Source organism: Topomyia yanbarensis, chromosome 3 (assembly GCF_030247195.1).
Source record: "Topomyia yanbarensis strain Yona2022 chromosome 3, ASM3024719v1, whole genome shotgun sequence".
Classification (NCBI taxonomy): Eukaryota; Metazoa; Arthropoda; class Insecta; order Diptera; family Culicidae; genus Topomyia; species Topomyia yanbarensis.
The window spans coordinates 46,432,561-46,457,649 of record NC_080672.1 but is presented as its reverse complement, the minus strand read 5'-3'; the positions used below and the strand labels follow the sequence as shown (position 1 = coordinate 46,457,649).

The 25,089-nt window shown below is 41.0% G+C and overlaps 1 protein-coding gene across 2 annotated transcripts; it reads left to right on the top strand.

Moving 5' to 3' along the window:
* On the top strand, positions 1–24,031 carry LOC131689380 (uncharacterized). Of its 2 annotated transcripts, none has more exons than XM_058974432.1 (10): positions 1–182; positions 601–727; positions 19,823–20,181; positions 20,905–21,411; positions 21,847–22,017; positions 22,081–22,299; positions 22,368–22,469; positions 22,530–22,689; positions 22,745–22,892; positions 22,956–24,031. In XM_058974432.1, the coding sequence occupies exons 2-10, from the start codon at positions 652–654 to the stop codon at positions 23,062–23,064; spliced, it is 1,851 nt and encodes a 616-aa protein (XP_058830415.1). In that variant the 5' UTR covers positions 1–182; positions 601–651; the 3' UTR covers positions 23,065–24,031. The 2 variants fall into 2 exon arrangements, with proteins under 2 accessions (XP_058830415.1, XP_058830414.1); XM_058974431.1 differs by having other exon boundaries at positions 598–727.
* The last annotated feature ends 1,058 nt before the right edge of the window (positions 24,032–25,089 follow it).

Genomic DNA, 25,089 nt, shown 5'->3' with positions numbered 1-25,089 from the left:
CTTTGCTCTGCACTGCTCCTCTGCTGAAACGCTGGTGCAGCATTTTTGTGGTCGCGAATGTGTTTTGTATCGGTTTATCGAAGTAGTTTTCAGAGCAGCCCATTAGTTTTTAGTTTACCTTTTTCTCAGTTTCTTCATCCATCACGGACTGCAAGAGTTGCTGACCAATTGTTCCCGATCAGGTTAGTTCGGTTTTGCAACCAATTTCAAGCCGAAAATCGATTGCTAATTCTGTGACTTCAATCATCCATTTTCGAAGAAAGGGAGACATTTTCCCGTGTTCTGCGGTTCAGCTGCTGAATCTGTATGTATTCGCGTTTTTTGTGTAGCATTAAAAAACAGGAAAAAAGAACGTGGGTTCAAAAGATCCGGGAGTGGAATATTGATTGCGAAGTTTATCTCGATCAGGCATTATCTTGAAATTATTAACTACATAGTGTCCCGAAAGTAAGCGTATATATTTGCGAATCCTGTTACGGATTGTGATAATGGCCAAAGGCAAACAGTGAAGTGAAGCAAATGTGATTACTAATTAGAATGATACGAGTGAAATCAGCAAGGGAGTCCTTTTTGAAGTATACTTTCTACTCCACTCAGCAGGATTGAATCGGAGATATAAATCTGAACGGCTCGTAGGGTGACACTGGTAAAATGGATCAACAGAGTGGAAGCGGTCACTGGCAGCAACGTCCGGAAGCGAGTTTCGGGCCACTGCGGGCTCCCAAAGGTGAGATTAGGTTTACTATTATCACTTGCAAGATGGAACCCGTTTTTATTTATTTTTTTTTTGTTCACAAGAGTCACCTGAAATAGGTTATACAAAAAATGGAGTTACCGAGCTAGAGAGGGATAACACGATGGCTATACAGCAGGCTTATAGCGAGTTTGCACAAAAGAAATGGCCACGGAACGGGAAAAACAGGTTTTCTACATTCTGATCGTCAATAATGAATCTTGGTTCTTTTTTCTTGAGGTTCGTGGGTATCGAGTTATCTTAGCAGCTAGTGGTTTCTATTCTGTATCTGACAGACTCGCGTTTCTGTCCGATATTTGGAAATGTTTTGCTATGAGACTTGCAACATAATGCGCAAATGCTCGGAAAATGATGACGTACGTTGGCGGCTTGCATTCGAAAACAACAAAATTTGCGTTTGAATATGTTGCATTAAATGAGGTTCATGATCATTTGCACCGGTTCAAAACCATAAGTTGAGTCATTTTAATATTATCTTAAAATTGGAGCGCTGCTCAGTATTACATGTATCATGTTGATATGTATCATCTGGATGCTTGCAATCTGTTTTGTAAACAGAATAAGAAAAGCGATTCTCAACCTGGGGTCCGCGGACCCCTAGGGGTCGTGAAGTAGTCACCAGGGGTCCGCGAACAAGATTATTTCGGAATGAGCTTTTTTTGTAACAGACTGAAACTAATATTTGGATAAGCGGCCCTTAAGCGGGCCTTACACGTTCAATATTTTTGTCAATACTTGAGTGTATTGACAAAAGTATTGTACGTGTAATGGAAAAAAAATTATTGACGATGTGGATTTCAAACGGGACTGAAATATTGTAACAATATCGTCAATACTGGTATTGACAAAAATATTGAACGTGTAAGGGCCGCTTTACACGTTCAATATTTTTGTCAATACTAGTGAGTATTGACAAAAGTATTGTACGTGTAATGGAAAAAAAATTATTGACGATGTGGATTTCAAACGGGACTGAAATATTGTAACAATATCGTCAATACTGGTATTGACAAAAATATTGAACGTGTAAGGGCCGCTATAGTATACAATATGGATGTTAAGCCGTGGGGGGCCGCAACAACCCTTCGTGATTACGAAGGGGTCCGCGGGACGAAAAAGGTTGAGAACCGCTGGATTAGTAGGTTCTATGTCAGCAAAATCGATAGAATTTAAGCTCCAGCGAGCTATTCTCTGGTCCGATACAAAAAAAAAAATTAATTTCTTCTCAAATGGTGACTTGGATCAGGCCAACAAGGGGTTGATTAGCCTAACATTAAAAGAATTTTACTACTATCTGGGCTAGGTGTTATTCTAAAATCTAAAATATCTCCAATGTAACGAAACTATGTAATGTATAGTAGCCTGGCCGCGATTTTTTAGGCAAAATTTCAAAATAGCCATATCAACGAGCGCCGGGCTGAAAATGTTTCCTTTTAACCTAACAAAAACACCTGTAAAATTTTAAACCTATCCAAGAAAAATTAATAAACCCGAAACTGGATTGAAGTGAACCAAGAAAATTTTAATGATTTTTTAATTTTTTTGCTTTTTTCCTTATGAAAACTATTTTAAATCCACTAAAATTAATAAGAAATTGCATATATATTTTTATTGACGCGAGAAATAAATTACAAAATTTAAATTTCGCGCGGATTCGATCTTTTCTAACCAGGGGGTGGCATCCCTATGTTAATGTACATTGACCGTAGTAAACATATGGTGGGCCTAGCCACTTCTAGGCCCATGCCACCCATGCTCTTACATTGGGTTGTTTTAAAGTTGGCTTGAATCGAGAGCGAATGGCCGACCAGGTTAAAGCCCCAATAAATATACAATACAATGTTGGCTTGACCGCCTAGCAGGGGGTGTTCCTAACCTAATTGCGTGAAGTTGGTTGCAAAGATTGGAAATCCTTCAAACTTCTTCTCTAGGACGAACCATCGAGCGAATTTGCGTCGATAATGCTGCTATTCTTACAGCAAATTCCAAGTTAAAAGCATTCTCATTTTTTGTTAAAAAGTGCATCAGAGGACATCTTGAACCATTTTGGCGAGTCTTCGTGCTATCACTTACTAGTGGAACATTCCCTTCCTGCTAGAAAGCAGCGCACATGTTTTCACTTCATAAAAGGGAAAAAATCCAATAAAAATTAACTATAAGATTCACGGTCCGGGCGCGATTTTTCTAGAACACACGCGAATATGCGAAAGGCAAACGGTTTTAATATAGAATTTATACACGTAGTTACATACACCTTAGCACACGCGACATACAAACACACACGCTATCGAACACGTTAACGTACAAATGCTCGATCCCTTTGCTATGAGACACGCGATCGCGAAGTACCTATGCCCGCACATACCTGAACGGCACAATAAATATAACATACAGAATTCGGCCCGCTACGATTGGGCTAAAGCAGTGTTTTAGTGGGCGACATTACCTGTTTCGTCTGCAAATTGTAGTATGTGATTCTGACGGAGAGCCCTTCCGAGAACCTAGCTCTACAGCTCCAGTAGGACAACTCTCGAAAAAAAGAAACTTTCGAGATAGTGACTAGGACAAAAGTTTCTTATTTGATGCGCTTTCTTGATCGTTTTCAGAGGGGTGGAGATAGCGTAGTTGGTAAACCGATTGCCTTGTACGCAGCTTACCTGGGTTCAATTCCCAACCCCGCACATAGGGTTGTAAACTTTTCTAAAGAGATTTCTCCAACCCGACATAGAGGCGAATGACCTAAGGTTTAAATCATCTATAATCAAAATTAAAAAAATGATCGTTTTCATATTACGGCCATATCAATGAAGACTTTCCTGATTGACTGTGTCCGGGTTTCAATGAAAATCCCGAGAAAGCCTGTCAAACTCCATATTTCCTACAGAACTCCACGACATTCCAAGCTTGCTCATTACGTTGGTAATAATTGATAGGGCAACTTTTAACGATCCGATCCGACTAACTTGGGGTGCTGCGAGTAGTTCGGATTTTTCGCAAAGCGCAAATTTGATTGGTTACTCTTCTTGTTTGCGGATCATTTTTATAACTAAAGAGCAAATGTTAAAATCAAATAGAGGCATCATTTTGAACACACACGCACAAAATGAGGAAAGCTCAGCTTTTCTAAATAGTAGTATAATTTATATAAGTTTTTGAACCAGAGAACAATTTTTCAAATAACTCATTGGTTCTTTATATTCAAATATCGAAAAAGGAGCCTTTATCATATGTATTGTGACCATAACAAGCATTAAAGTACATGTAATCTAAATGAAATGATTGTTACGAATTTGGTTTAAAAATTCAATTTTTTGCCAAATAATTTTCTGAGTGTTGGTACTTTCTAGGAAAGCCTTCTGGGTTTTTGTTTGTTCTGGGGAAAAGTTTTCTGGGATTTGGTACTTTCCGTAAATCAGTTTTCAGGGATTTTGCGCTTTCTGGCAAATATATTTCTGGGGAAAAAGCTTCGCCATTTTATTTTCTAGGGAATGGTTTTCAGGGAAATGTTATAGAATCATGGAAAAGATTTGCCTTAATTTTTTTTTAAATTTTGTTTATGGAGGTTTTAACCTTATAGTCATTCATCTCTTTTCGGGTTGGAAAAATCCCTTTCGAAAAATTTCTAACCCCATGTGCGGGGTTGGGAATCGAATCCAGGTAAGCTGCGTATAAGGCAATCGATTTACCAACTATTCTATGTCCGTCCCCTTTCATTTGTTTCAAAAGTAGATACAGAACACTAGATTAGGATTGTCGCTGGCATCAGTGGTAGGAACATCATTGTTTTGATTCCGGGATATACCTGTCAAATGGGCCAAATAAAAAAAGCAAAAAAAATCCTCTATCGTCGTTTCATAGCGACTAATCATTTTTGTTTCTCTTAGCCAGCAAAACAATGGACATTCTTGGCTAATGTGTTTTCACTAATTAGAATGCACAAATTGTCTATATCTGCACTGAATTTTGACAAATTTTCATTTCCTTGTGCAGTGTATAGGGTAGAAGTATCATTCTTCGCCTCCTTCCTAATTTTCGCGCCCCTTGTAGAACAATTACAAATAATTCTATCTGCTTTACGATCTGGACCTCCGCTTTCGACTATTATTGAAAAACAAACTAAGACGAGTAAAATGTGAAAACGACCCTAATTTAAACAAAAATATTCCATAACGTATTTTTAATCGTAAATAAAGGAGTACCTGTAGAGCACTTATTTTCCTGAAAACTAAAATGGTGACAATTTTTTATCGCGGGGAAAGTTATATAAATTTTGTGAGTAAGCGTTAGAATATTCGATAGTAATGTTTTTGAGCGTTACAGAAATATATGTCAACGCACATCCGCGATTATTACCTTTATTTAATTAAGTTTTAACAATTTTAAAAAGTGGCGAAAATTAGCGCAAGATGAAACTCAATTCTAATCTTCGCCCCTGGCGAAATCCCATATAGCGTTCTTTTCTTCGTATGGGTTTCTATCTTCGCCCCGTTCCACAGTGGTCCCAAAGTAGACTATTGATTTTAGCTATGTGATGTCTTTGAAGAAATTTCTTGAAATAAAACGCTCCTTTTTTCAATCACATCGGATCGTTGACTAATCCCCTTAATAGCGAGTTACGAAATTTATTTTCTTCAATAATTCAGATAGAAAAATACTCACTTCAATAAAGTTGTAGTAAAACTTATCAGGAAGATTTCTTTCAGAAACTCTTGGTTTTCGAGATACAGGGCGTTGTTTGTGAAAGACTCCTCAAAAACAGTTTTTTCACCACAACTTCTATTATGGAGCTTCAAGCGAATATTCTAGAAAGTAATATAGACGGCTGAAATAGACAATTTTCTAAAATACCATAACCTTTTTTCGCTTCGCTTTTGCGTTGCGTGAGCACAGTATACTTCGTAAATTTCAGACTGATGACTCTCATTTCCAGCCAGACTACTTGAGGAGCATTGTTTGGGAATAACAATTGATCCAGTTCGAGCGAGATTTTCGCCTGAGAGCCATCGCGGGTCTCTTTACCGTAACTTGGGATGAGAAAGGAAGTGTTGATGTGGTACTTACTTAACGGAAGGCCCCGATTCAGTGACACTCCCTTAAGTACCACGGATTGGGTAGTGGGTGGGTTGTTAGTCAGGATTCGCTTCAAGCAAGCGATGCGACTGAGAATATATTTTCGTGCATGTTTGAATAGTTTATTGACTGTAGGATACGTAAATCTTCTAGGCGTTTAAACTTACCGTTTATCGAGATTGTTTCATCGAAAACAACTGGAACTCCGGGAAAGCCGGCTGTCGGGAGTATTATTGACAATGTAAAATGGACCGTAAACAATGAGTTTAAAAGTGGTATGGTGGAACATTAATAAATTATGTGACGCAAAGATTACCCAATCCTAACTCTCTGTCATATTACCACGTTGTTTTTCCCCTTGGCCTAATACGAATCGAATTCTTTTAGTTTTTCCTTCATTTTGTAGTAGCACTTTTATGCCGCTACTCGCAAAAGTGTTCATGTTCTATGGAATTTCCTATATACATGGCGCAATCGTGCATTTATGCCACAATTAGTCATATCTCTTCCTCCTAATAGTGTGGCAGAATTTATAAATGGTCCTTATTGTTATAATCACAAGCATATTAAGATCCCGTAACTTGAAATTTTCCACCTCGTTCGAATAAACGTTCCGATATTTCAATGAAGACGCGAAACAGAAAAAATATAAATGCTGCGTTCCTAAACGATATTAACATCATGCACGAATCAAACACCCCCCGTTTCCAAATAGTACGTACATATTCTTAGCTCAGTATAATTGACTGATGAGTTAATGGACTAAAAGTGAAGCATTAAATATGACCATAAAACATTTTTTCCTCGTGCTGAACTGAATGCCGCAAATTGGTAATTGGATTTGAATTGATCTTTCTAATTGTCATTTGTCCACCTTCATACATAATTCAAAAGTCATTCACTCAGACAAGACCATGCGTATTTCCCACACGCATTAAAGACTCAGTGGATTCGATTCCTAGTTGGTCAAATAAACACTAAACAAACAAATAAATTAGTTTGTTCAGTCTAAAGAGATGTCAGCTCGATTGGCATCAACCGGCGGGTGTGTTCCCTTACAATGCCATCAAATGAAAGTACATTTACAATTACATACGACAAAATATGTGCAATTCAGAATATAACAAAATGAAGATTGCTTAATTATTTGCATTTAAAAAAAGATCGGACGAAATTAGTTGCATAACCAAGGTGGTTCAAAGATAGCACTGATGATGAATCACTGTTTAAAAATTGGTGATAAGGGACGCCGACGGTAATAGCTGACAACCGCCCATAACCTGTTTTCGCTTCGCTTTTCGCTATTTACAGAACTATTCACTCTTTCTTAGGTCAACATCCCTAAACCGAGTAAAAACGGATTAACTAACTTGGTAACTAAATGAAAGTACCTTTTTTATATACTGGAAAAATAAGAGCGCCCCAAGACTGCTCTCTATTCAGTTGCAGTGAAGATAGTTAGATTCTGCAATCTATCTTTGAATCCCGGGCAGTTGTTTTCGATTTCTAAAATATGTTATTAACAATTCAATTAAACTAAATAATTAGAAAACCTTTTACAAACGTAATGTTTGGTGTTTTACGAATATATATTCCTGATATGCGGATTCTAAACAGCACCGAGCAGGTTATAGGCTTTCTCTGTAAGGAAGACAAAACCTATCTAAATACAACCTCTCCATTCATTTTTTAATAGTTTATAGAAAAACAAGCCATAAATTATTTTGTTTGGAAAGCCTTATTGAAAACAAATACAACGGAGTTTCTGTCTGTGATTAAGGGGCTATATATATTGAGGGGCGGGACAAAAGGGAAAAATTTGAAATTTTACGAAGGTATGTAGCCATATTTATATCAAACACTTATTATACGTCTAGTGTAGTACAATGTCTAATTTGCAAAACCCACTTGTGAACATGAATAAATATTAATAGGGTGGGTGCTCCTATAGTTGAGGTGTACCAATAGTTGCAGTAGTGGGTTATTCGCCTAACTAAGGTACCAACCATCAACAAATATTTTTTATCGATTCATCGCACTAAAATTATGCGACAGTAAAACAGTTATCCTTGAAATTTGCTCAAAGAACTATTGAAAAAATGATGTTCATTGAATTTTTAGCTCCCTTGCACCTATAGTTGATATAGTGTACCTATAGTTGCAAGTCCCATAAGAAATCATTGGGATTTGCAACAGTAAGACCCAAAATTAGCGTTTGCCCCTCTATTGGTACATGTGTTCCTATAGTGGTACAATCGGGTTTGAATATACAAATTGGTTATTAAACAATCTTTATATTTTTCCTATGAAGGAGGGATTGAAAGCTTTCGCTTAATGCATTGAAACGAGTTCATAGTCGTTTCATAGAAGCAATAGTTTTAAGTAGATTTAGCCTACACGTATGCAACGTGGAGGACAGTGCTCGAATCGCAAATATAAATTTTCGCGTAAGGGTAATGTGGGAGAAACGGGGAAAACTGATATCAACCTTTTGTACCGGAAACCATTTTTCTAGAAAAAAGTATAACGTAGTAAAAATAATTCAAGAAACCGGAAACATAATAAAACCGGAAATCAGTACAAGGGGAAATTGAGTCCAGTAGAAATGTAGGTCTGTAGATCGCAGTTCACGATCGATCGACTCTTTCCCTTACGAACCGCCGAGTGAACAACATTAAAAACAGTGTAGTGAAAACTAATTATTTAGACCGTAGTAATGAACATAATATAAATTGAAGTTGGCTTTTACCAGTAGCCGAGATTTACAGAGTTTCTTCTCTTGGTGAATTAGAAAAAAGTCGTGAGTGATTAAAACAATAGACTATATTTGAATTGTGAGTAATTTTAATTGTTCAGAAAAAAAATTGTATAATTAATGATCATTTGCTATAGGAATTATTTACTATAGATCGAGAGTGAGTGAATCAAGGAATAATTACAAAGGCTAGAGTAGAAAAAATAGAACTAGCGTCAGGTAAATGTGATAAAATAAGACAAAAGTTCGTATGCTAATTTGGTTGTTCCACAGCTTTCATGTTGGTGGCCGACATCGTTGGGCTTTCTATATATTTAGTGTTGGTCTAAGGATCGACCAAGCACCGGAGTGCAAGTCGACGCTCAACACCGACCGGGCTCTGCTCCATCCAACAGGACGACAGTGGAATACATCCGCTATTTTCGGTGAGTGCAGTGACCTCGAGTATTCTTGGCAATCCCCCGGATGTGACAATCGCCTCGTGGCTGCGTGCTACTATTGGCACATCTGGAGTGCGTTGGCTGCAATAAAAATCTCGGCCTCGCGGCACCACCCGCCGTTACCGGTTGCCACGAAAGCGAGTCGTGTTCAAAGGGAAAGATTTTCCCAAACGCCAGAGAGATTCGCCTGCTACTCACGCAGCTAACAGCCCAGAAGGGACGCTGTACCGCGTCCTCGTCGTGCGACCACGTGTGCAATCCTTGGTGCACGCCATCACCGCCCGCAGTGCACCGGCTGTCAAACGCCGTCCCCGCCGCAGCGAACAGCATCAGTTCCGCTTCGCACTGCTCGAAATCATCCAACCGCAGCAACAGTGAAACCAAAGCAGTACGCTTCGCCACTATCCATTGGTGGCCCGCATCGACCGCCGTACAAATCGTCCGTGGGCGAACCGAAGCAGCACGCTTTGCCACCACCCACTGGTGGCCCACAGTGAACACAGCATCGTCCGTCGAGCATCGATACGGTGCAATTTACCACCCACCCACCGGGTGGCCTACAACGAACGCCTCGTCGCACATCGTAGCATCGAACCAGCATCGCCGGTGGGCAGCGAATCCATCAGCACCCGACGGTGAGCCGAAACCATTGGCATATTCACCACTCGAGTGCGAACCAGGTAACCGTTCCAGTGCCTGTAAGTACGACCAACCACAACCATACATACGAACTTTCATAGTGCGCGTTGAGAGTAGGGAATTGGAAATTGTAAAGTAGGGTAAGAAGTGAGAGAGAGAGAGAGAGAGAGAGAGAGAGAGAGAGAGAGAGAGAGAGAGAGAGAGAGAGAGAGAGAGATTAGGCCCCGCACAGTTCGGGAGAAATTAAGAAACCAAGGTTAGATGACGTCACGAAGGTAGGATAGCGATAGGAGAGAAACAGGAAAATAAACTCTGAAACGATATTAAAGTAGACGAAATTTGCAATTAAAAATAAAAGGGTTTAAATAAAAAGTTTCTCTAGACTGTTTAAAAGCATGATAATTGGAATTTCATTATTTTGGAAAGTTTTGGGAATATTCGTAAAGACTGGTAGGAAAAGGTATTGGGAGCTTTGGGGTGGGAGATGAACTGGAGGCGGATTCTGCGGTAGGGTTAGGAATTAAAGCTAGCCAGGGCAAACTGATCTGTAATTCCGGCAGACGACTTCGTCGTCTGGCGCATAAGCCGGGTATTTAGAGGCCCTACCAGAATCCCCCTTACAGCATTAACATTGCCCATAGGTCTATTCATCGATTTTTTAGCAAAAGTTTTCCTTAAGTATGCGACTATTGGTACAAAAGCGCGTTTTTCTTTAAAAGATTTGCCGTGACTATGATTCCTGTATAACAGCTCAATTGAAACATAAAAACCAAAAAAAAAATCATAAGTGCAGGCGCTTGTGGTGTCCTTGAACTATGCATTATAATTCTTTTTATTTTTGCGAACAGCGACAATTTTTCCCAAAAAGCCACCATTTTTCAATTATCATTGATTTTTTTTTAAGAAATTCATAACATTGATATGAAAATTTTGACGAAAAAATAGAATCATTCAAGGACACGACAGTTAAATTACAAACAATGAAAAAAAAAAAAGAAATTTGAAATCGGGTGAAAACATTTTCGGCAATCGTAGTCACAGCAAAGACGTTTTTGGAAAAACATGATTTCGAGATAATCACGTGCAAAGTTTCTAGTATGTACCCGGGACCTCATTAGGGAATAGTGAAATACGCTATAATGTTGGTTCTACTGCTTGGATCTTTATAATAATTTGGGAAAACATTCTTAAGAACTTATACTGCCGCTCTACGTATAATTGTCTCATGTGTGTTGAGCATTCCATTGCACATGGAGTAGTTTTGCGTATAACGATAAGAAAGATAAAAAAATAATTATTTTTTAGATTTTTGGATCTACACAAGGGATATAACTTTAAGTGAGCATCTGTAGTCATTTTGGGCATATTCGAAATATTTGAACGAAATTGAAATTGTTGCTTCAAGTCAACTACCAAACTGATATTCTTTATGTAAGTCATTCATAATTGACATAAAGAATATCAGTTGATATTTCCAAAATGATTTTTAAAATATATGCTTAACATATTAATTTATGTATCCATAGCACCTGCTGCAAAACCGAAAGCAAATAAATTTTTAATCCTGTGCAAATACGAAAATGTAGTGAGAAGCCTTGGGATGTCTTGATTTTTCTAGCATGTAGAGTAATTTTCTAGTAATGCTATTTAGTTAACGAATAGTTTGTTCATTTTGGCACGTTACTATTCTCGTTCGATGGCGCGTACATCGCCTTCCTCGTTCGCGCGAAATATCGGGAACACTCTTTGCAGTCCATGCTCTTCGTGCACCCACACTCGCGTGTGCTCTTCAACTCTTCTCGCTTGCGAGATAACAAAGCACACGAGACTTTGCGAGAAAAGCTTCCTGGATATGCCTGTGGTTACAAGCAGGCCATATTTTTCTGCGTGTACCAAAAGTGCGGACCAAAGACTTTTACTAGAGAGACTTTCGATACTTTGACAGATATATACCGGAAGCAAAACAAACATGTTCCGAGGCGAAAACAATGGGAACACCAGCGACAATCCTAATCTAGTGTTCTGTATCTACTGTTTCAAATGATAGCATGTTAGACTGGAGACAACACCCATTCCAGTTCAATTACCTTTTTTGGCAAAGCGGAAAATTATCCCGTTGGTGGTTTTTTAGTTCACCAACTAATTCGACAGCAACCTATAGCTATCGACACGAATAAAATTCTCGTTAACTAACGATTTAACATTCCTTATGGAATCTGATGACTCATAGATATAACACCGTTTCTACTGCACTTAACTATCAGTGGTGAACGATGTTAAAGAGCGTCGAAAAAACGGAAAAAGACAAAACGATTTATAGTTGCACGAGATTTGTTGCAAGTGATGGGTACCGTTTTTGTTTTGCACGTGGAACATTATGTAGAATTTGTCAGTGTGTTCAAGCTGATTCCCTGTAACTGTTAAACGTCCATTTCGTAGTAGCTCTCGTAATATTCGTATGACAAGCAATATACACGACTACGTACACGACTGATCAGCTTTGTTTTTCGTGAATTATGATTGCTCTCCAGCCCGAATCGCGATCAGCTGATCCGGCTCACGGACAACGATGGCACTGAACTGCACCTGATACGTGTTGAGTCATGTGAAAGTAACGGTTGTATTGTGTTTGGGAGAAAGAAGATGAAAACCCATTTAGTTTCGCATGCCGATAAGGGATGCTGGGGTGTAATGGATCGTGATCTAATCACGGAATTTACTTTTAAATTGTTGTGTGTTAAATAGAACTGGCAAATTTTACTATCTCTGTAATGTATGATCAGTGATGTGATTTAATTATTGATATTATTTAAATTTTGATCTGATAATTTGGACTTTTAGAGCTATTTCTAACTATAAAAATGTGTGCATGTTAAATTCAAACGCTCAGTTGTACATACTTTTGAAAAATGTATTTTGAACACAGCAGACGAGATGCAACGCTTGCGGGATGGCGTTGGATTGGAAGCACGATAGATGCTCGTACCGCTCTCAAAGCGAGATCATTGCCGCTAGAAGAAGCTAGTTTGTTATCAAAGGATCTAAAATAAATATTAGATTTGTATATTCCTCATACAAACTGGCAGTATTTTTTCAGTGCCTTAAACATTGAGTTAATATTGTCCCATCGACTGTCCGGCTGAGGCCAAGCTCTCTTTTACCAGTAATGTCTGCTTATTCGGCGACGACCAAATAGGGGACAGACAATGCAACTCAGTATGCTTTCAATCGGTGTTCCCTCATTTCACAGTCTGTTTAGTTTGAAATTGAATTGAACCGATGAAGGCCGGGTTAAGAGTTGGAGTGTTTTTTTTTTGCGTTGCGTATAACCACTATCAGTGCTACATCTTTGACGCCATAACATTCGTTTCCGGTTTTTTCGCCATTTTTGAAGCAAGTGCTGACCCGTTATACATATTTTTTTATTGTGTGAAGTTCTGGATTCCGTACCTTCAAACAAGGTAAGCAAGGAGAAATTTAGCAACATTTATTCATATTATATTAAACATTTACAAGATACTTCCGTAATACACGCATGTTGAAAAATATTTTGATCACAGTGCACTGTTGTCTAGTATGAACATTTAGCACAGGAGCTTTAACTTTCTAGTTTCTACAAAATCTGCAAAACTGAATCTTATGATGCCTTTAAAAAAATATGATTCGATGTACCTTTTCTTTTAAATAAGCAACAGGTAACATAATTCTACTTAGATCTAAAAATTGACATTAATTGGTTCGATATTATACTGTACTATCTTCCATGAAATTGAAAGTTGCAGAACAACTAATTTTAAAAAAGATGCATGTTCTATCTACCATACTAAACATATGAGATAATCTACTCTGGCGGAGAGTTTCCCGGTGGTGATTGCTCTCCCGAAACCGCTACGCGCTGTTCATCACGCCATTTCTCTGTTGACCGCTTTCTACTAGAGCACTCTAGTTAGAGTGTGGCCAAGAGGCCATGACGTATCCAAACGAACATGAAATTTGACGTATTTCTATTGTGTATGCGTCAAATTCCATGTTTGTTTGGATACATCATGGCCTCTTGGCCACACTCTAACTAGAGTGCTCTACTTTCTACGTGTTTATGTCGCTTGTCATTCTGTGGACGACATTGTCCGGGTTGATGGCCGGCCCTCCCATTTCGAGCATCTCTGCATGTTGCTTGGAACCTCATACATTCAACTCCCTGCTTCGGTTTCTCCTCAACGTTCTCAAACTTTAGCAGAACGGTGACGTTGCCCGAACCGATGAAGATACTTCCTGAAGCAGCCGTGGCCCGATAGAACCTGTGTCAAGTAGAAGTTCACCTCTCCGTACTTTCTATTGACCCACGTCGACAGGCTTGGGATGAACCAGTAGGTTCACCTTCCTTTTTCTGTACTGTTCCATTCCTGCTGCCCCCACGCCATCAAATCGATTCTCACCATCTACCTCGTGTTTCTCCGATTGTAGCACTTGAATCCCTCCACCAGGGTTATGCAGTCGGGGATCATCCCGACGATAGCGCATACTGCCTCCGACTATATTATTCTGTACTTACGCACTCGCGACTCGTACGGCCATTTGCCGGAATGTCCTCTTCAGCTTTTCAGTACTCTCGAGCACTGTCCGAATTTCCTCCATTGTCGAAACTCCTTTGCGAAATCCGAACTGCATCTTGGACAGTTCGCGATCACCCTTCGTGCATTTCGTCAGTCTGTTAAGGATGATTCTTTCCAGGAGTTTTCCGGGTGTCTATACGAGGCCGGATCGTCCGGTGGCTTCTTTGGTGTCCGTCAGCTTTCACAATTCGGGGAAGTTACCTTCATTGAAACACTTCCGCCCGGATGAGCCAGGATCGCAGCTTATAGCACCACGTATGGTATTCCATTCGTACCGGGGGTTTGCTTTGGTTTCAGTTGCTTCAATGCTTCTGCGAGCTCTTCGTTAGTTATTTGTCGATTGTCCGTGTTTGCTCCTTCTTCTTTGTAATTTCCTGCTACGACCTGATTCATATGGAAGAGAAGAATATTCTAGCAGAAATTTTAAGAGAGTGATTCGTGTACAGCGAATTACACGAAGCGAATCCGGGAAATGATTGAATACGCCAGGGCTAATCTTGTCCTTCTGTAAGACCACATATCCGGAACACATCAAGATCAACCTGCTGCTTAACTGCTCTGGCGAACAACACGGCGAAGAAGAATGTGCAAAATCTGCGTTCTACCGGAAATGTGAAGGCGATCACCGGTCAACTAGCCGCCAATGCCAGTGTATAAAAAAAAAGAAGTGGATGTCATTAAAATTAAAGTCCGCGCAATCTACCATTCCCGGAAGCACGAAAACGAGCTGAACGTCTGAGGCTTAGGAAACTGCACAATCGAATGAGTCTTTATGAAGAGGGAGGATGAGCAGATCGCAAAACTTCTGGCGGAGACCAAACGCAAGGACGAGAAAATCGAGCAAATGATGACGTACATACACCAGATGAAACAACAGTTCGTCAGTCATGAAAAAACGCATCAAAGCTAATAACAGAAGCAAACGAACCAGCCAATCAGGTCAGTAACGACATCCAGGAACAATCCACCAGCAGTTAATACGGATTCGAAACGAGGAAGACTGCATAAGCAACACGCCCCTTTCAGTAAACCTACAACCTCACCGGATAACTTGAGCCCACTACCAAAGAAAAGTGCTACCAGCACCACCAACGAAACCATAGGTTATACAGGCGATGATTCCCGGATGTACAGTTCTCGCAATTCTCCTGGTTTTCCGCCGGCGAAGATGCATCGCAACATCACGAACAGCAGCAAAGAACCGATCTCTCCGTTGATATCAACACACACAACGTGCCAGCAGGACACCGCAGGTCACATTCGTCTTTATAATCGTCTCCGTCAACGACTTTCGCCAGACGAGATAGTAGATGCTTCGCACTTCAGTGAAACATTCGGATTTGCGAACTAAAGTCAGCGAGCTTAATCTTCTTTAGGTGTTAACTTTTTGTAAGGAATAAGGTGTTAGCGGGTCATATTGACCCCGATTTCGAACTCAGTTTTAAGACGCATTTTCAACCAAATCTATATGAATTGGTAGTTAAACTGTTTGTTAGAGTGTAAATTTTCAGTTTCTGGTAAATATTACCGTTTGACACCTGGTTGGTCAGTGGGAATCGGTGCCCAATGTGGTCATGTTTGGCCGATTCCGGTGGTATACTATTGTACCCCCGGAATTGGCGGTTCGTAATCCGAGACATCCAAGATTGGTCGTCTCATGTACGAATTTAATATATACATTCTCATTTTTGTTTTGTTGGAGTTTGTTATTAGTATTCTATCAATAAACCTGTGATTTATGATGACGGTTCTGCATACATCTATGGATGCAAAACATGACCCCATTTGGCAAAACGGCAACATTTACCGGAAACTGAAAATTGAAACATTAACAAACAATTTAAGGTCCAGTTTATATAAATTTGGTTGAAAATGTGTCTTAAAACTGAGTTCGAAATCGGGGTCAATATGACCCGCTAGCACCTTATTCGTAACTTTTTTTGTACAGCCCTTCTGGAATGAGCAAAAATTTTGAACTCCGTTGAAAATCGTTGCTCTCCATGAAAAAGGAAAAATAAAGAAATTCTGAACTTCTAGGTGCAAAACTTAAAATATCGCATTTTAACCCCAGCACCTAAAGAAGGTTAAACAGCTCATCACTAAATACGAACCGAGCCTAACAGCACTACAGGAAAAGAAAGTGGACAATCGAGTGATCCCAGCCGACTTCATCGGCAAGAACTATACTCTGTTGCTTCAGACGGAGTGAACCTGGCCTCCTCCCAATACCCAACAGTGCCAAGAAAAACTGTGTGATCTCCTCGAACAACTTCCACGTCCTATGTTAGTGCTAGGTGACGCTCATCACACATGTTGGGGATCTAACAAATCGATCGTATTAGGTCAATTCATCGCAGAGAAAACGTTGATCGAACGTCTAGCTATACTTAACAATGGATCGCATACATGAGTCGACCCAGCCACCTGTGCTACTTCAGCTATCGACCTCTCAATCTGCTCCGATACTGTGGCTTCGTAATTTACCTGGCGGACGGTTCCATATACATATAACAGTGACCGTTTGCCATAACCGTTTCCATCCCCGGGTTTTCACATATTCCAATAAAAAGGCGACAATGGATCTACAACCAAGCGGTCTGGATAGTTTACGAACGATTAACTGCTAACGCTATAAGACCGGGCGTCGAAATGTCAATCGACCGTTCTGTCGACCGTTAGATCACTGCTGCAAACATTGCAATCCACCGCACCAGCAACAGGGTCGGATCTAAGGCAGTTCCTTGGTGGTGCCCGGATGTTAAACCTGCCATAATAAATCGAAGTAAAGCATTCAGAGCACTGATGCGTATCGACCCACGAAAACCCGAAGCACTGAAAAACTTTCAGGAAGCGCAGGCAGCAACAAGAAAATCTATCCGTGATGCCAAACAACGATCATGGAAGGAATTTAACGCAGAAGAAGTGGTTAAAGAACTAGCAGAGCATTACAGCGCGATATCGGCCACATCCAGCTACCCTCCTTCGTTTTTTTTGAATTGAGATGGAAAATACCGAACGAAACCGTATTAACTTCTCATCTGAAATTGGCGACATCTACAACTCCGACTTCACACTGAATGAGCTTGTTTGGGCGCTCGACAGAGAACGAAGTAATTCTACAGGTCCGAATTCAGTCGGTTATCTAATGCTACAAGGACTACCATTGTCGAAGATTCGTGGAAACTTGAATTTTTACTAGTTTTCTGTCAGAGAGAACGTCGATGGATATTTAGTTGGAGAATGATGTGCCACAGGGTTCTGTGCTCTCAGTTATCCCATTCCTCGTAGAAATTCAATCTTCCGGGCGGTTCCGAATACTGTAACAGACCTATTGTACGCCGACGACATCCTTCTTGTAGTGCGTGGCAAGAAAAAACAACCACTCTATCGAAAATTATAATCAACAGTGAAAGCTGTCGATAGAAAATCCACTTCCATCTTCTACTGTAGCCCGAATGCCTGTCGTAAGCCCACACAAGCCATTAGGATACATAAAGTAGCCAAGGACATCACAAAGCCCTTGGTATCACTCTCAATCGATTGCTGAACTTCAAAGCGCTTGCAAGCAGACGATCGGAGCTCAATTACCACGTGGTCAACGAGCTTTCTTGCTCCAAATCGGTTCTGCCATTGTTACGGATTCCCGGACAAACTGACGCGATTAGTGAAGGCGACGATGGATCGGGTGATGTGCGTAGTACGTGTCTCAGGGACGCTCTCGAGTCCCTTCGAATCACGCAGAGGGTTACGGCAAGGTGATGGTCTCTCGTGTCTGTTATTCAACATCGCGCTGGAAGGTGTAATAAGAAGAGCAGGGATCGACACGAGTGGTACGATTTTCACAAAGTCCGTTCAGCTACTTGGCTTCGCCGATGACGTTATTGCACGAAACTTTGAGAAGATGGAGGAAGCCTACATCAGACTGAAAAGAGAAGCCAAGCGCGTCGGACTTGCCATCAACACGTCGAAGACAAAGTACATGATAGGAAGAGGTTCACGAGAAGAGAATGAGAACCGCCCGCTTCGAGTTTGCATCGGTGGCGACGAAATCGAGGTGGTAGAAGAGTTCGTGTACTTGGGCTCACTGGTGACTGCCGACAATGATACCAGCAGAGAGATTCGTAGACGCATCGTGGCAGGAAATCGTGCTTACTTTGGCCTCCGCAAGACACTTCGGTCGAACAGAGTTCGCCGTCGTACGAAGTTGACCATCTACAAGACGCTGATTAGACCGGTAGTTCTCTACGGGCACGAGACCTGGACCATGCTCGTGGAGGACCAACGCGCACTTGGTGTCTTCGAACGGAAAGTGCTGCGTACCATCTACGGTGGAGTGCAGATGGAAGACGGCACATGGAGACGACGAATGAACCATGAGCTGCATCAGCTGTTGGGGGAGCCGCCCATCTGTCATACCGCGAAAATCGGACGACTACGGTGGGCCGGGCACGTAGCCAGAATGTCGGACAATAGCACGGTGAAAACGGTTCTCAATTACAATCCGACCGGTACAAGAAGACGTGGCGCGCAGCGAGCACGATGGATCGACCAGGTGGAAGACGATTTGCGGACCCTTCGCAGACTGCGGGGCTGGCGACGCGCGGCCATGGACCGAGTGGAATGGAGGAATCTTTTGTATACGGCACAGGCCACTTCGGCCTTAATCTGTTAATAAATAAAAATAAATAATTTGTTACCTCCGACTATGGCATGGGACTCATTAGTAGGGGCGGAGATGTTGTCATCAAAACTCTCGCATCTTATCATCAAACGTTGTTCCTGTATCGATATATTTGTAATGGTTGCTACTGTATCTATTGTCTAATGGTTGTTCTTATCAACAACAACTGTTTCATTAGTTTTGCCAGGTCATGCCTTTTTTGCCCAATATTAAATTTGATTGTGCCAGTTACTAGAATCTCTGGGGTATAGCCATATTTAAAACGAACTTTCAAAAAAGGGGTGTGTGAGATCGTGCTATTAGTAGTAGTGTAAAAGATATTTATTCATATATCTAACTATTGATTGTTTGAATGCCAATGTCAATGATTCAACTAAAATGTTGTACAGTTAAATGGTGTCTAGTCAGCGAATCGCGACTGAAATAAAAGTTTCGCAAGGATTTTCGCCTGAAAACAAAAGGGTGCTATAATAAGAAAATTAATAAATGTTAGTATGACTTGGATTGCGTTTCTACTTCGTCTCATCAGTATCTAGTATTGTAGTAGTACATCGCAGTGGCTAATTAGTCGAATCTTTGGTTTCGTAATGTTTCTTTAAAAAATAGAACTTTTTTGCTTCTAGGACCTCAAACTGAACCAGCCGTTTACTTCGCGAACTCAAGATGTGTTACGCTTCTGGTTTTAGAGCCTATCGGGCGATAATTTTATTTTCACTAGGGAGTATTATAGAATAATAGGTTTTCTCAAACATGAAAAATCCGGAAGTGAAACTCGTAGTTGTTTTTCAAAAAATAAAGAATTTTGCATGATGACAAGATCGTTCAGATTGTAAATAATCCAGAAACGTTTATATTTTTCCTCTGTTCCAGGCTTATCGGTAGACGCTCCCGTATTCATCCCAAAACAGCAACAACCACAAACACCACAATACAACTCAGCATCACACCACCAGCAGCACCGCTACAGAGGTGATAACGTTGGTGGTGGAGGCGGTGGAGGAGGAGGTGGTTGTGGGACATATAATATGGTTCCGAGCGGGTCGCACTACCAGCAGCAGCACGATACAGGAAACGGGACCATGGTCAACGGAACGGACTCGGTTTGTAAATCGACCCTCTCGGATCGGTTAAAAAATTTACAGATTGCCAATGTGCCGGGTCCTCAACAGCAACAGCAGCAGCAGCAACAACCGCACGTGGGGCACCACAGTTACGGCGAAAACAAGGACGTGAGTATATTCTGCTTTTACTTATAATTTTACTGTTTTAATGATAGAACAGGTGAATGTTGCAAAGAGTACGAATCGTCCGGCTTTTTACCCCCGGAAAAGTCAAATATGAACAATTAAGGTGCATACGATTGGAATATTTGGTTATGGATGCGTTTCGTAGCAAAGGTTTTGAAGGAAACTATCGGCAATTACTAACAGATTGGTTTGGATGAAAAATCTTCAAAACATTTGTTCGTTGATAATCCGAGTGCCAGGTGTTATGAGTCGATGTAAATATTAGGTTCTACTGGGGAATTGAGAGCATGGACGCGATTACAAGCTGTAAATAACAGTGACTATACTTTTTTTGTATCCATATGTTAATTGATTACCTTCCTTTTTGTCGGAAGGAGCATGTTGTGATCAAATCAGTTAGAACATATCAAAACGAGTCTTAGCTACAGCACTATGCGTTACAAACAATCTTTTATGCAAATATATTTTTTTTCCAACTGTCCAACTGAAATCATCCACTAATCCTATATCTACGTATATTACTATTTGCATTCTATTGCACACAATCTCTACGAATGAACATAAACTGCACGGAACGTTACTAAACGTATCTGCACAATACTCGTCAACAAATGTGTCCGATAACCGCGAATAAACAAAAACCTTCAACCTATGGAATCACACGGTAAAACCTCGGAATCTCGCCACCCGTACAATGTAATACAGATGCGTAATCCTGCGCACTATAACCACCACCAACATCATCCGAACCAGCACTATCCTCAACATTCGCAGCAGCAGCGTCTTCAGCAGCAACATCATCAACAGCAACATCACCAACAACAACAACAGCAACCGCAGCAGCAACAACACATGCCAATGCATCAGAACGCAGCTGGCCACTATCCGTTCACGGTTGCGGGCATGGGATACTCTTCGACAGCGCTCAACAATCACCTGCACCATCCGATACTGGGAGGAATGGCCACAGTGGCTGGTGCTAATGGGCCTGGCATGTTGCCGCATGATAATCGCAACAAAAATAATTCCTCCGCAATTCGGTCCAGGTTACAGAACGCTCAAAATTTTCAGCCACATCACCAGCAGCAGCAACAGCAGCATAATCACCATCAACAGCATCAGCAACAACATCATCATCACCATCACCAGCAGATGTCGCAGCATATGCGAGGTGGTCACAACGATTATGGACCTGACGGTGATGCTGAACAGGTAGGGTATAAGTAGAAGCAATCGGAATTGGTTGGAGATGCATGGTTAGTGCTCACTGTTTCTAGTTTTTAATGTATTTAACGCCTGTCTCTATAGCGAGTGGAAGTAGCAATCCAGGAATGACAATATTTATTTTATTTTTAGTTATGTTGCGTACCCAACATTGGTTAATGCTTCGTTTTGGTGTTGCACGTTTTATCTGGAGCTTTGGACCCACCCCAGTATCCACGTTTTTAGTTGGTACCATTTGTATAAATTTCATAACCGCATCTTTCATCACCGTATGCTTTTCCTAGGTTTGAGAGACTAACCCATTTGCGACCGATGCTTGCATATTTCATCCCAAAAGTACTCATAGTTTATCGTTTATCTTTTATCACTTTTACTATTGTACGAAGAAACATACATGCTAATAGTGACAGCATTATTTTGCAGATTTCGGAAAACGAAACACTAGCTCTGGAATACCTGGCGGAGGTAATTGCTGAACTGTACGATAATCCGGGCATGTTTGAAAATATCCAACGAAAGCTAAAGGGCACTTTCGCTGAGTTCCGAAACAATCATTTCGTGCTGAGCAACGCCGTAGAGTTGATCTTCGAGCAGGTACGTACCGCATATTCGAATACCATTTCAACACATCTAAGATCCCCATTGTTTCACTATCAGTCCATCAAGGAGCAAAATTTCCGCTACATGGGAGCCCGCCTCTGTCACCTGCTGGACAGTCTTGACGGTAGGCCAGAAAGTGTATTGCGCCAGCTGCTGGGCATGAAGATGAACCACCAGCAGTCAGAACTACAGGGCTTTATGCAGAACGAGCAGATCAAAGTGCGTGGGACGACCCTGTTTCTGGCCGAGCTGTACATGCAACTGAGGAAACCGCAGGTATGTGTTCGGTATTAGATTCTATCGTCCAATTCGGTTCTGAAAGCCGGTTAACATTTCATTCGTAGGACAATAACAGTCAAATTGCAAGTAGAATAACCGGAGCAGCGAAAATCCTACTAAGTAAGGAAGGTCCGGAAAACATCAAGTGTGTTTGCCAGTGCTTGAAGGTAAGCTTGAAATAACAGCAAATGATGTCTCCAGTAACATTTTTGCACATACCGACACAGCTCTGTGGGTTTGAACTGGAGAGAGACTGTCACAGCGAGCTGATGGGTATACTGACAACACTAGGAGGCCTGGAAGGCCTGGTAGACTGTTCAACCGGGCGATTTATCCGATCGGTGCTAGAGTTGCAGCAAAAATCCTGGGGACGTAATGAAGAAGTTGGTAGGTGTACGGTAAATGTGTGTCAATTCGCCGATATAATCAAGTTGTATTTCAGTACCCGTTGCTGTACCGTCCGTTTCCGAAGCAAACGGTGAAGAATTCATCGACAGTCCCGTGTTTTACGGTCCTGACGGACAGGTTATGACGGAGGAAGAGAATGACTTCCTCGAAACGGCTGCACCTGTTGCGTTCGAGGAGTTTGAGTAAGTTTCCGAAGGATTCAAATAACCTCATAACTCGCCTTCATTTCGGTATCTCATTTCCAGGGACGACGGTGATCCTGATGAACTGGTGGACGATGACAACATGGACATGGAGATCAAAATGGCATTTAAGGACTTTGTGGCGAGTTCTAAAAACCGACAGCCGTACTAGCTGTTAGCGATCACGAATGCACTGCCGACGATTGTTTCGCTTTCCGCGGTTTCCGTTGGACCAGAAAGTGGACACTATTCCAGGCATTACTAACCAGTGTCTACAAAACAAAGGCAGCAGCAGAAGAAAACCTACATTCAGATCGATAGTAATGAGTATCCTATTTTTAGATATTTAGGTTTAAGCCAAAAATAAGCAAGCTTGAAAGAAATCGGAATGTGCAAGTCAAGCCAACTAAAGTCGAAACCTTTCCCTACCCACAAACTTTCAAAATTCCGCCATCAGCAACCCCTGTAAGCTATAAGTGAAAAGCACAATATATTGTTGAATCAGAAATCAGCTATGGAGGTAGAACGGTTTGTGACACTACGTAGGAATTCTACTTAAACCAAGAAAAAGAACAAGGATCAGATTATGAGTAGGCGATTTCCATTTTTTCTTAGTTTTTTTTCTTATCAGTTTATTATTATTAAATGAAATCATTGTGGATTTGTCATCAAATGAGCTAATTGTGAAGCATAAATTATACAATAAATCAGTGGATCAAAAATCGTAAAGTGAAAGCTATACTGACCAATTTTTCCCTGATTGAGCCTAAAATATCAAAAGTCGAGCTTGACCATCACCGATTCTGCAGAAATTTAGCCCATGTCAAAGTTAAAGAGAGCATACCGTAAGCTGCAACTATTCAGTCAAAATGATTCGTTAACTTGTGGAAAATACAGATCCTTCCATAACACACAAACATGCGCTAAGCTTCGTCCGACTAGAGCAGTGTCTAGGTTGGTCATCGGCTGTTTTAATAATTGCTGCTATCCGTTAAATCATCCGATCCATTACGCAGAGCGAACTCAGTCTTTCAAGTCCTTTCGGTAGTAGATCCTCCGCCACTACTTCAGGCTTTGTCGCGGTTTCAAGAATCATCTCAAAACCTTTCCAAATAACAACAAAAATCGTTTTGACTATTGCCATATGTAAACTGTGCTGGCAAAATTGGACAAGGCAGATAGGGCAAGCATAGAGGAATTATGACAAACACGTGGTTCTAAAATACAACAAAGAAAATTTTACTCTAGAGGAAAAACAAAATGTTGCAATGTTCACAATGAAAAAAAAAACAGTGATGAAAATATATGAAAAAGTAAAAAATATAACGTTATCAACAAGATGAAATTGCAAATTGAAACTATGATGACTGCCAGTATGGGTATAGCTGTGATGCTCTTTCCTGTTTCTACAAGCCATCTTCTATTCGCAGTCCGTAGACTTTCGTCGAAAGCTTCTCAGAATACGAAGACTTTTTGGTTGATGAATTTAGCTCGGTTTGCTTCATTCTTGCTTGTACTTACCGGATCAGTTTCAGGGCTCATTTTTACCAGCGGCCCTATTCTGCGCGGCGTGTGACGTGAGACGACTAATCTCAGATTCTCCATTGCGGTTAAATGGGCGTCTCACGTCACCCGAAGTGACTCTTCAGAATTGGGTGAGAAAAGTCACGTAGAGTGAGGTGAGATTAGTCGTCTCACGTCACACGCCGCGCAGAATAGGGCCGCAGGTTGTTGTGCATAAATTTTATGGCTAGAAGCAAAAACAGGATTTTTACTACCGCAACTAGACGCATGACATGAAAAAATATTTGGTAGCACACGGTGGAACCAGAATGAGGAATCGGGCTTTCACATCTACCATGTATTGATAGACTGTCGGACATTTCTCCGACGGCATTGATGTCAGACATTCCCAAGTCTAACATCGAATCTGACCAGTATCTGGTGGTTTGTAAGACCTGCGATAGACTGCCCAACATAACCGCATCCAAGCCTAAGAGGACCATGCGATTGAACATACAACGACAGTCGGCTAAGAGTGTCCGAAGAATATGTATGGCAAGAAGCTCAAAGAACAGTCAACTAGACTGAATGAGGCGGTTGATACAACAGCAACAGAGGTGTTGGGTATCGCACGTGGAATTCAGTGGATTGGCGCTTTACTATGCTGGATGTCTTTTCAATATTTTCAAAGCGG

Excerpts from the sequence above, each read along its gene's own strand:
- LOC131689380 (XM_058974432.1), top strand. The coding sequence starts at position 652 with ATGGATCAACAGAGTGGAAGCGGTCACTGGCAGCAACGTCCGGAAGCG. Across the intron at positions 22,300-22,367 it reads TGCAACTGAGGAAACCGCAG|GACAATAACAGTCAAATTGC; the intron begins GTATGTGTTCGG and ends TTTCATTCGTAG. Across the intron at positions 22,470-22,529 it reads GTGTTTGCCAGTGCTTGAAG|CTCTGTGGGTTTGAACTGGA; the intron begins GTAAGCTTGAAA and ends ATACCGACACAG.